General features: G+C 44.6%; 1 protein-coding gene across 1 annotated transcript in view; it reads left to right on the top strand.

The window, feature by feature from the left end:
* Positions 1–12,105, top strand: part of tcf12 (transcription factor 12) — a 196,963-nt gene that overhangs the window by 128,741 nt on the left and 56,117 nt on the right. The window contains exons 10-13 of the mRNA XM_084065046.1: positions 4,562–4,661; positions 9,352–9,491; positions 10,892–11,036; positions 11,830–11,900. Coding sequence (XP_083921172.1) covers positions 4,562–4,661; positions 9,352–9,491; positions 10,892–11,036; positions 11,830–11,900 — 456 coding nt within the window. The remainder of the gene's footprint in view (positions 1–4,561; positions 4,662–9,351; positions 9,492–10,891; positions 11,037–11,829; positions 11,901–12,105) is intronic.

The following is a 12,105-nucleotide window of genomic DNA, read 5'->3' as shown; positions in this document are numbered from 1 at the left end:
TGACGGGGGCCGAGTTGTGTAGCACTTTCAGAAGAACCATTGTGTCGGCGCTGCATACTGTTTAGCCCTCGTAAGTGAGTAAGATTTAGACTTGAAAAGACGTGCCCCGAGGCACGGTTTGATTCCAAATAATGACATACAGAAACAGGACACGCCATTGTCACTGGCGGCCGTCCCACTCTGAGCCTCCCTTTTTGAACTTTCGTAGCCGTTGGCCTGATTTCCCTGCATGTTATTCAACGTTTTGAATATCTTTTTTTTGGCCTTGCCTTCTTGCCTTGCCGTTATCATGCGTTGAGTTCCATACATGCAGACTTATTGGTTTGAATGTATTTTTCTTTCCCCATTTGAAGTTGCGACTCTGCCGCGGCATGAAGATCAAAGGCAGTCGGTGCAACAGACATGGAGATACGGGGGGGGGGGGGGGGGGGGGCAGTGGGGATGGATTCTTTACACAGTAAAATCGTGAGTGTTAAGTCGAAACCCCTGCGAGTGGACAAAAATGTAACCAAATGGACCCGCGAGAGTCCACTCGCGGAGTTGCAGTACAAACGGTCAAATTAACACTGAGGATTTGACGGTGTAACTTACTTCTGAGGAGAAGCACAGTGCTGTTAAGTAGTAGTGTTATTAAAAAAAACGACTCAACCTGATACAATCTGGTTACAATATAAATGGCAGGATTTTTATTTTTGCATTGACACACGCATAGAAATATGCATTATCTTTTATGCAAAAATTGAGTGTTTTTATTGACTGTTCAAATACAAATTGTTATCTATCATCCTCTGTCGGGTGGAAACCTCATGTCCAAAACTGTTACTTTTCAGGATTCAAATTCAAAAGTAGCAGATCTACAAGCTCGAAACGCGTCGCTTCGCGCCGCGTTTCGAGCTTGTAGATCTGCTACTTTTGATGATCATGTGACACTGTAGTATGATCAAGTAGGGACGTTAATTTACGAAAAAACACAAAAAAGTTAGAATGTGGAGAGAAGAGGTTTCTGCCCGACAGCAACGATATACAAACGCCTAATTGGCCCTGATGATGAGACAGCATTTTTTTTATAAAGCGGGAAACAACTGGAAACTAAGCTCGACACCGTCCTATGTGGCAAACAACACAGGCGCGATAGACAATGAGGCAAAGTAGTGTTTTCTTTTAGATGTTGTACTTTCAGCGGGTACTTTGGTACTCTGCTGCGCAAAGAGGATGTTTTATCATTTTGAGGAAAAAAAAGCCCCCCTGTCCTCACACAAACCGACGTATATAGTCCCTGGCGTTTGTTGGCTCAGGACTCGGCGCGGTCGTGAGCGACGGCTCTTTAATTAATGTCCTTGTGAAAAGGGAAACCCAGGCGGGCCGGCTCTCTTTCAGAGAGGATGCCTGGCGGAATTGGGAATGGGGGGTGGGGGGGGCACCCACCCCCACCCACCCACCCACCCAGTGTTTGGGGGTTTGGTTTATTAATGCTTTGACTGGTTAGCCCTGGGTATAAAAAAAACAACAAAAAAAGGACAATTAGCCTGATCCACTGCCATATGCTGCCCATTGAGGCTCAGGCGGACGGACGGACGGACGGACGGACGGAGGGGAGGATATAACCTGGGATCACCACAGAAGTCCTGCCAGCCCAGGTCACATGTGCGAGGCAGAAGTGACGGAGAGAGAGAGAGAGAGAGAGGGAGAGAGAGAGGGAGAGAGCCCGCCACCCCTCCCGAGGTTGCTTTGATTACACAGCCAGACAACAACGTTGCTACAGTACTGCTCACTCAGCAAGAACCCTGACTGACTGCCCTGAATGTCAGGCTTAAGCTGACTGGAGTTCTGGATAGATATTAAGCACACGTGTGCTTGCATGTGTGTCCTCGCGCGTGTGTGTGTGTGTGTGTGTGTGTGCGTGTGTGTGTGTGTGTGTCTGTGTGTGTGTGTGTGTGTGAGTGAATGAATTATACTCCATGTATTTTGGTTGCGCTGCACATTTCCTGTCAGCACTATGTCATGAATTGGGTGGGTGGTGGTGATGGGGGAAGAAAAACAACTTGCACCCCCCCCAAGTAAACAACCTCCGTAAACCCCCCCCATCATCATCATCATCACATCCAGGGGCATTAGGATCCAACGCTAACATCTGTGTGTGTGTGTGTGTGTGTGTGTGTGTGTGTGTGTGTGTGTGTGCGTGCGTGCGTGTGTGTGTGTGTGCGTGTGCGTGCGTGCACGTGTGCGTGTGCTAGGTTGGCAACCCATTGAAACCGTGAAAGCATCTCGTCATTTTAGATTTTAGCGTCGGCTATCCAAAAAATAGCAGATGTACAAGCTTGTGCCGCGCTGAGAGCTTGTACATCTGCTATTTTTGGGGGGTTAAAAGAGGAACGTAATGTGGCGAGTGAACACAGGAAGGGGACAGACAGGCAGGCAAACAGGCAGACAGACAGACAGACAGACAGGCAGGCAGGCAGGCAGGCAGGCAGGCAGGCAGGCAGGCAGGCAGGCAGGCAGACAGACAGACAGACAGACAGACAGACAGACAGACAGACAGACAGACAGACAGACAGACAGACAGACAGACAGACAGACAGACAGACAGACAGACAGACAGACAGACAGACAGACAGACAGACAGATGGTGGAAGCAGGCAGGTGAGATCTGGTCAGCAGGTCTGCTTGTGATTTGTTGTACATGGCGATGTACAGTATACGGGCCTGGTGCTGTCTGTCTGTGGCCTGCTGGATTTACTCTATCCTCTACTCCTCTCTCTCTCTCTCTCTCTCTCTCTCTCTCTCTCTCTCTCTCTCTCTCTCTCTCTCTCTCTCCCTCTCCCACCCGCACTCGCTCGCTCCCTCCATCTGGACTGGATGAAGTCAGAGAGACCACATCACTGGTGTTTGGCCTCCAGTGCCTTTGATCCTCCCATCTAGATTGGCACACACACACACACACACACACACACACACACACACACACACACACACACACACACACACACAGCTGTACAACAGCGTGGTCTTTGTGCTGTTTTTTTTTTTTTGTGCTCCTTTTCCCTCAACCCACCACCAACCACCAGCTTTCGGCAGGTAGAAAAATAAAGGAGAAAAAAAACCCCAGTCTCTTGTTTTTCCTTCCCTAAACCTCGTCGTGTTTGATTTCTGCGGTGCTCAACCGCTGTAATTCTTTCTGCCCGAGCGTTTATGGTAAAAGGCGTGTTGTGAGCGAGCCGGGGCGGTCATTATACTTCCATTAGATGCACCGAGATGATCTGAAATGCAAATACTCCCTGATAATCCACTCCTCTCTCTCTCTCTCAGCGTGAGCCTCGCAAATGAACCCAGTGCTTCAGTTTGAGAGACTCGCCGGGTCTTTCAGAGTCATTAACGTGTGTGTGTGTGTGTGTGTGTGTGTGTGTGTGTGTGTGTGTGTGCGTGCGTGTGCGTGTGCGCGCACACGTGCGGTTGTGTTTGTGATTATTATTTTTTGCTTATGCATGGATACTTATGGGAGACCACATGTATTTCTATATGCCCCCCCAGTACTGCATAAGTCTGCATAATTTAGCTGGAATATCACAAATTGTGTTGAGAGTCTGTTGCTGCCTCTCCGGGGTTGAGACGCGAATGCTGCTGATTAACCATTTCACGGCCGTCCACACCAAGCAAGCACAATACCTTTTGACTATAAGAGGGATAATTATATGAGCAATCCGCACGGGCGTTGTCATTATGGGTGTATGATGTAGACTGTGATCCAACGATTCTTAAAACAATATAGTTATATAATAGTGCCTGGTGTGGATGGCCCCGTTAAGCAGTTTTTCGAAAGAAATCACCCCAAAAAAAAGTTCAGGATTTTTCGAAAAATAGCAGATCTACAAGCTCATAGCGCGGCACTCGGTGCCGCGCTATGAGCTTGTAGATCTGCTATTTTTGAATAGCCAAAGAAATCTAAAGTGGCACAGATGCGTTCCAGGTCTTAATGGGTTAACAGTAGATTGGCTTGTAGATCAGGTTATTGTCTCTATTTTTGAAACATTTTGACATCTTTGACCCATTAAAACCGGGAAAGCGCCTGTGTCATTTTAGATTTTTAGGGTTATTTTTTTTAGGGTTATGCTATTCAAAAATAGCAGACGTACAAGCTCACACGTGGCACGCTGCAAGCTTGTACATCTGCTATTTTCAAACATTTTGTTCAAAAAATCGCGTTTTGCGATTTGGAATACTTTTGAATTCTTTTTTAACACAAATCGTCTCTTCTGGGGGTTCCTTGGCACAAAAAAAAATCAGATGGGGGGGGGGGGGTCCACGGCCAAATATATATACATTTGGGGGTCCTTGGCAGGAAAAAGTTTGTGGTTAAAATGTGGTTGAAGTGACATCAGCTTCTATAGACTCCATGAGCAACACTTGATAAGATGGCGTTGCGCTGTATAGCGAACGCCTCTTCGATATAATGACAGCTCTGCTCTCAGCCTGACGGATGGTTCCCAGCGTTCCTGTGGCTTGGCGGCTCCATATGTTCGCCTCGCTAATAACGTTTCTTTTCTTTTTTTCCCTCACGGCACAGGTGTACGCGCCGTCTCCAAACTCGGAAGACTTCAACAGAGACTCGCCCTCTTACTCGTCGCCCAAACCCTCCAGCAGTATGTTTGCAAGCACTTTTTTCGGTGAGTAATTTAGATGTTTTTTTTTGTTGACACATCACACATCTGTAACTGGGCCCGTCTGATTGTTTTAGATGCATCCTGGGTAGTGTAAGCGTTGCTGTCGGGCATAAACCTCACTATCTCCTATCTTTTTTGTGTTTTTTCGTGTAAACCCATTAACCCATTAAGATCTGTAGAAGCATCTGTGTCATTTTTAGATTTGAGCTAAAAATCAAAAATAGCAGATATACAAGCTCATAGCGCGGCACCGAGTGAGAGACTCCTTGGATGATCCCAAAGTTTCGTTAGAGCGCCCCACGTGGGAAAAATATATTTTAAAAAATGGGCCAAAAACGGTCCGGACCGTTTATGGCACATAACGCACGGCTTCTCAAAAACGGTCCGGACAGTTTTTGGCACACAATGTGTTAAAAAAAGTGTTTTTGTTTTTGTTTTGTTATGTAAACTCTATATTCCAATAGTAACTATTCCTATAGAGTGTTTGTTCAGTAACAGGGGTCTGCCTCTCTCTTTAACAAACAGAAATCCCATTGATTGACATTGATCAGATTGGACACAACCACAAAGATTATGTTTAAATATTTGGAGAAAAAAGTCCAGTGGTTCTCAAAGTGGGGTCCGGCGGGGACCCCCAGGGGTCCTTGAGGGGGTTCCAGGGGGTTCTAAAACATTCACCCTCTGGCCGTCACTGAACAACAGATAGAGAACTAGCCCATTAAGACCTGGAATCTGTGTCACTTTAGATCTCTTTGGCTATTCAAAAATAGCAGATATACAAGCTCATAGCGCGGCACCGAGTGCCGCGCTATGAGCTTGTAGATCTGCTATTTTTGAAAAATCTTGATTTATTTTTTTCAAAAAACTGTTAGGATTTAGAACACATTTTTAAGAATCGCCTCAGGTCTTAACACATTCCCTGCCAGAGTTTATTCATAAGGTACTCACCCACTGCCAGCGTTTTTGAGTTTTATAGCCTTTTGAACCGTTCACAAAAAAATTATATCCATTAAAATCCGCGATCGGATGGTGTTTATAAACAGCAACGACGGACGTACGAGCCCTCATAATGTTTACACTTTTTTTTCTTTTTCTTCTTCTGTGGTATCAGCGGCGAAAAGAGGCTGCAAACGTCATATCCGTTTGGCTGTGACGTGGCTGTGACGTTTCCCCACCGGCCATCTTAGATTAGCTTAGCCTCCGATCGGCTATCAGATCGTTTTTAAACACAAAGAGGATAACCGTTCGTCGATCAAAGAAAAGAAAATACAACCGGAGCTTACCATTCGTTTTTTAAACCGTGTGAAAACCATGATCTTTAGCCAAAACCAGGGAAAAACTGTTTTTTCAAGATAAAAAACGAACCGGAAACGGTTGTCGGAAATGTTCTCATAGGATGGGTCGGAAGCATCATGGGGAAAAAAAAAAAATCAAGGATGGTACCAAAACATTTTTTTTTCGTTATCAAACCACATTAAAAGACGATCCCGAGATATCTCGGGATACGCAGGTAACGGGTGGATTTAATGTCCCGAGATATCTCGGGATTGGCAGTATATGTGTTAAAGGGCTACGTGAAGAAGCATCGAGAATGACGTCTTTATGTGACGTTTAAAAAACGATTTGTCGAGCCTTGTTGTACTGCACACAGGACCATAATGACACGCTTTTTGGAGAGAGTCACTGTATTGCACCGTTCAGTACAGCTTTGTAACCATATTAAATGACTTGCTAGCCTAGTTTTCTGATGTGGCCAGACAGATTGAATTGTTTCTCCACTGTGTAAACTGGGTTACATATATATATTTATATGCAGGCGGTATTGTTTCTTTGTGGACAGTCTGACTTCCAGGTCATAAAAGAATAGCAGGGGGGGCTTGTTGTGTTATCTCAGCTGTGTGTGTGCGCGTGTGTGTGTGCAGTACGCAGGACACAAGACTCACGTTTCAGTCCCCAAAAAGCCACACAAGTATTCCTTTCCCTTCCTCGACCTCGAGATAAGAGGGTGGCGGCGGGGTGGGTGGGTGGGTGGTTGGGTGGGGGGGAGGGGGGGGGGGTCAGGTCAGGTTATCAGATGCATGTCTGTGTTGAGACCAAAACGGCGTGCTCTGGTTTACTTTATCAGGGTTTTTTAAAGCATGAACACCGACACAAACAACACACTTCTCTTTACTTGATCGCGTCTGATTTGAGTTTCTCCCAGGATAACATTTTGAGTATACTTGAATATTGTATTGATTGTTATGGTATTAACTCATTTAGTTTTCTGGAAAAAAATCTAATGTTTATTAAAAAATCACACCCTGTGTGAAGGTAGCGGCGCCTTTGATACATTTTGTCATCGATATATGTTTATAATGTGTTTATAGCCATGTGTCACGTGAAGCTTGACCAATAACTTTGTTGACGGGTCTGACCAATCAGAACGTTGACGGTGAACACGGACAAAGTCAGGTATAGAGCAGGATCCGCTCTATACCTAAAGGTATAGAGCAGCTAGCGCCGCTAAAAATCACACCCTGTGTGAAGTGAGTGGTGCCTTTGATGAGCCCTGTATTGATGTTGTCATCAATGTTTGTGGACAGACATAGAAAACAGACTAGAATATGTGAGACCCGTGCTATTTTAACCAAAGGAAATCACTTACCCTATCTTTAACCATAGCTTTCTAGAAATGTTCTGATTCTTAGATTAGAACATCTAAGGATTAGAACATGTTCAATCAGCCAAGCTATGTTAGCTTGGCTGATGGCACTGTCACTTCGAAACATGTAAACAATGTTTCGAAGTGACACACCTATTTATAGGGCTCTATTTCGTCATGCGTCTCGCTAGCCAATCAAAGCACACCCTTTCAACATATTGTCACGTGTCACGTGATGCTTGACCAATGTTAGCTTGGTGGACACACGGACATACATACATACATACATACATACGGACACACAGACAAAGCTAGATATAGGAGTGGTTGCCTTCGGCACCACTCACAAATCACACCCAGTGTGAAGTGGGCGGTGTGGTCACAGTGGTCATCACAGTGATGGAAGTGATTCACTTAAAAAAAAAACATAAAAGTGCTTTTTTTAAGTCCATACTGCTATTCATAGGGCTGCACATGTGTCATGTGTTTCGCTAGCCAATCACAGTCCTGAATTTGCTAAGTCAGCCAATCACAATACAGCTAGTGGTGATGACACTAGCTGTAATGTGATTGGCTGACTTTGCAAAAGTATAGATTTGCATTGACTGTGGAAGGGTTAGCGTTGTAGACTGCGTTGTAGACTATTGGCCAATCACGGTGCAGGATTGGTCAGTGTCCAAACCTCACTTATAGGGGGCGGTTACACCGCCCCAAAAATCACACCCAGTGTGAAGTGGGTGGTGTGGTCATCACAGTGGTCACAGAAGCTCACTTAAAAAAAAATGTTTTTTTTAAGTGCATAGTCCTATTTATAGGTTATTAATTTCATCATAATGTCATCATGTGTCTCGCTAGCCAATCACAGTGCTGAATAGAGTCAGCGGGGGTGTCCAGGGGCCACCCATTGTGGGTGGAAGGGGTGTACAATGGGTGGCCAATCACAGTGCATGGTTTGGGGGGGTACAATGGGTGGCCAATCACAGTGCAGCAAATGTCAATGTCCCAACCTCACATATAGGGGCGGCTACACCGCCCAAAAAATATATTAAAAAACATGATGCTATGTACTGTACATAGCAATAACAACCCCAAAAGGGGTTCCCGGATTGAAAGGTATAGTTACTGTATGTATAGGGGTTCCCGGTCTAAATGGGTTAATAGCATAAACGATGTGAGATTTCATTTTCCATTCATGGATTTTCTGACTTGATTAAAAATGTTGTTAATTGAAAAATGGTCCCTTTTAAAGCATATCATTCATGACCTTTTCAAAATAACTTCAAGCCTTGTCAGGGCCCATTTCCACATTTCTTCATCATAACATTTGAGCCTCACCCCCCGTCTTTGAAACACATTTTCGAACACACTGCGTACCCTCTGTTTTACATCCAACCAGCTTTTACAACCCATGACACATCAATGCATCCACATGTGGTTATCACTCTGGGAATGACGTTAACAATCAACTCATCAAACGAAATCATCTGGATGCTATGATGCCATATTTCCAACATATCTGGCTTCTCCCAAAACAATAAACTAATTTTGGCTTTTAACGCAAAGTCGAGTCTATCATCTTTGCCCATATGATATGAATGTAAGAACAGAAACCGTTTTCAATTGCTCGGTCGTGCATTAAAACCACATTCAGTCAGCCTTGTTTGGATATGATTTTCAAACTAAACAAACGGTCTGTCACCAGTGCAGCTGGATCAACTTCTACCCGAGGAAAACCTTTTGAAGGAACAGCGTTTCCGACCGTTTTGCTCCAGTTCTCTTCTTAGCAGCAACATCTTGAATTTGTGATATCGTATATCTATCTCCCTGCTCTTAATGGTTAATGATGGTCGTCTAAATTGTGCTGAGCAGGGAGAAAAATATAGCAGAGCCTGAACGCCAAGATAAAATGTTACATCCACAGTTGTATTCTCATTCTATATATTTGCTCGATATTATTATTCGGTTTATAATATTGGTTCAATCTATTCGTGAGTTATTTGAATGAAGTAACGTTTTTTTGAACGAACCGATGTTGTTTGTCATCATCAGATGGGACCCACAATTCCTCTGACCCATGGAACTCGTCCAATGGGATCAGCCAGCCCGGCTACGGTGGAATGCTGGGAGGGTCTTCATCTCACATGCCACAGTCAGGAAACTACAGCAACCTGCACTCACACGAGCGACTGGTAAGCAACACACACACACACACACACACACACACACACACACACACACACACACACACACACACACACACACACACACACACAGACACAGACACAGACACAGACACACACACACACACACACACACACACACACACAGACAAAATCATAGTTCTTGTGAGGAGCTCGGGGTGGTGCAGTGAGTGGTGAAGTACCTGCCCACCACCACTGCGGTGTCTGAGGGTTCGAATCCACCGCGGTGCATCCGGGCTTTGTCGAGCATCTATACGAACACAATAGGCTCTATGCACGGCAGCCATGTTGGAAATAAATTGGGCCTCTTCCTTACTTACCTTCACAGGTGTTACCCATGATACTAATGAAGGCTCTGTTCCATTTAGTGTATGTAGCGCACAGTGGTGCTCAGACCATAACTCTTGAGAGTGTACAAATGGAACCACGGGTCCATTTGGTTCCATTTGTACACTCTCAGAGTTACACACCCGTAAGGGGCCATTTGGAACCCCCTCAAGGAACCATGAGGGTCCCCTGGACCACACTTTGAGACCCACTGGCGTAGCAGTGTTTCCAGTGAGCCAACATGCACACCAAGTGCATGCACAATGCACACGTGTCATTGGTAACACCTATAGGGCATAGCAGTGGCGGCCATTTTCTGGTTCCACTTCAAAATATTCAATGCATTTTTCCCATTGACATTTCCAAAAATATTTATATCAATTATTTTAAGCCTAGAATCAAGCCATCCAGGGTCCTGGTGAATCATGACCATAAAACGTTTGATTCTGTGAAAAAAAAATGTTTTAAAGGCAAAACAAAGGGTATTTATTAAATATAGTATGTCATATAATTAAATATAAAATAAAATAAAATCACAGAAAATGTGTTTAATGGTCATGATTCACCAGGACCCTGGATGGCTTGATTCTAGGCTTAAATGAATTGATATCGATATTTTTGGAAATGTCAATGGGAAAAATGCATTGACTATTTTGAAGTGGAACCAGAAAATGGCCGCCACTGCTATGCCCTATTGGCCCGCGTTCGGGGGAGGGAAGCCGAGGCAGGGAGGGTGATATGTGTCACGTCTTCCCGGTGGGGGCTCCTCACTGGCAGGTTGAGCCTGTAGGATACAACAGCAGTGACGATACCCATAAATGTGTGTGGGGAGGAATCACTCGTATTGTTATTATTCCTACCAACAACAAACGCTACATGTTTAGGGCAGTGGTGCTGAGAGATTACCTGCTGAACTGAACAGATAAGACGGAGGAGCGATTGCGTAACCTCTTGGCGGAGATAATGACGCGTCAAAGGCGCTTGGAATCTTTCCCGACGCTCATACGCACATTTATTTGACTCGAAATAAAGGTTTTTTTTCCTCCCAACGTTTCTTCCAGAACTATCCTCCACACTCGGTCTCTCCGGACATCAACGCCAGTCTTCCTCCCATGTCCAGCTTCCACCGGAGCAATGCCAGCGCGTCACCGTTCGTCACCGCCACGCACACTCCGTCTGTCAACAACACCACCGACGGGGTCATGGGTATGTTCTAGCAGCTGCTGTACGTTTAAAAAGACTGCCACCTGCACAGAATGCGTCAATTACCCACCCCAGGGTGGGTAATTGCCCTGCTTGATCATGCTACAGCGTCACACAAAAGCATCGAAAGTAGCAGATCTACAAGCTCGAAGCGCGGCGCGAAGCGACGCGCTTCGAGCTTGTAGATCTGCTACTTTTGATATTTTTGAATTTGAATCCTGAAAAGTAACAGTTTTGGACGTGTGAGGTTTCCACCCGACAGAGACGATATACTTTGTTAACCGGTGTTCGCCAGGGGTCTATATTTGGCCCCCTCCTTTTATCCATCCAAATCTCCAGTACACCAAATCTCTTTGTGTGTCACGTCGTGACAGGTTGTGAGCTTGTAGATTTCCTCCTATTTTGACAAAAGGTTAAAAATAACTTTTAACCCACTTGCCTTTTATGACAAGTGGTTAAATGTTTGCTACTGTACCTGCACAGAATTCATCGAATAAAAACATTGAGTGGCTGAAGAGAGGGACCCTATCGTGCATCTTTTTTTACTATTTTTAAAAACATTTTAAAATAGTGAAAATATCCTATCTACATCAACACGTTGTGAGCTTGTAGATCGGCTATTTGAACTATTTAAAAATGTTTTTCAAAATAGTAAAAACAAAAAAAAAAGGCAACAAAGTTTAGGGGTAAGATAGGGCCCTAATGCCAGCAGGCCAAGCAGCTACTTAAGTGCTCTTACTGTATATCTGCTCTTCATTTTGTCAAGAGTTTGCTCTTTTTTTCTTTGTCTTCTTAGCTGCTGCAAATCGGGGGAGCGCCACTGGAACATCACAGACTGGAGATGCACTGGGCAAGGCTTTAGCCTCGGTGAGTATATTATGTCATATCCTACCAGTCCATTGCCGATGGAAAGTGCATTAAAAAAAACATAACATTAGTTTCTAATCTACTACGGTTATTGGGGTTTAAATCAATTTGCTGTACATATAATTTGGGAAAATCCATTCACTATCTAAAATTGCATTCTCCGTTTTAGCGTCAGCATTGATTAAAGGTAGGGTAAGTGATATTT

The sequence above is a fragment of the Gymnoscopelus microlampas genome, assembly GCF_963454915.1.
Source record: "Gymnoscopelus microlampas genome assembly, chromosome: 1".
NCBI classification, from domain to species: domain Eukaryota; kingdom Metazoa; phylum Chordata; class Actinopteri; order Myctophiformes; family Myctophidae; genus Gymnoscopelus; species Gymnoscopelus microlampas.
This window is presented reverse-complemented; position numbering and strand designations above follow the sequence as displayed.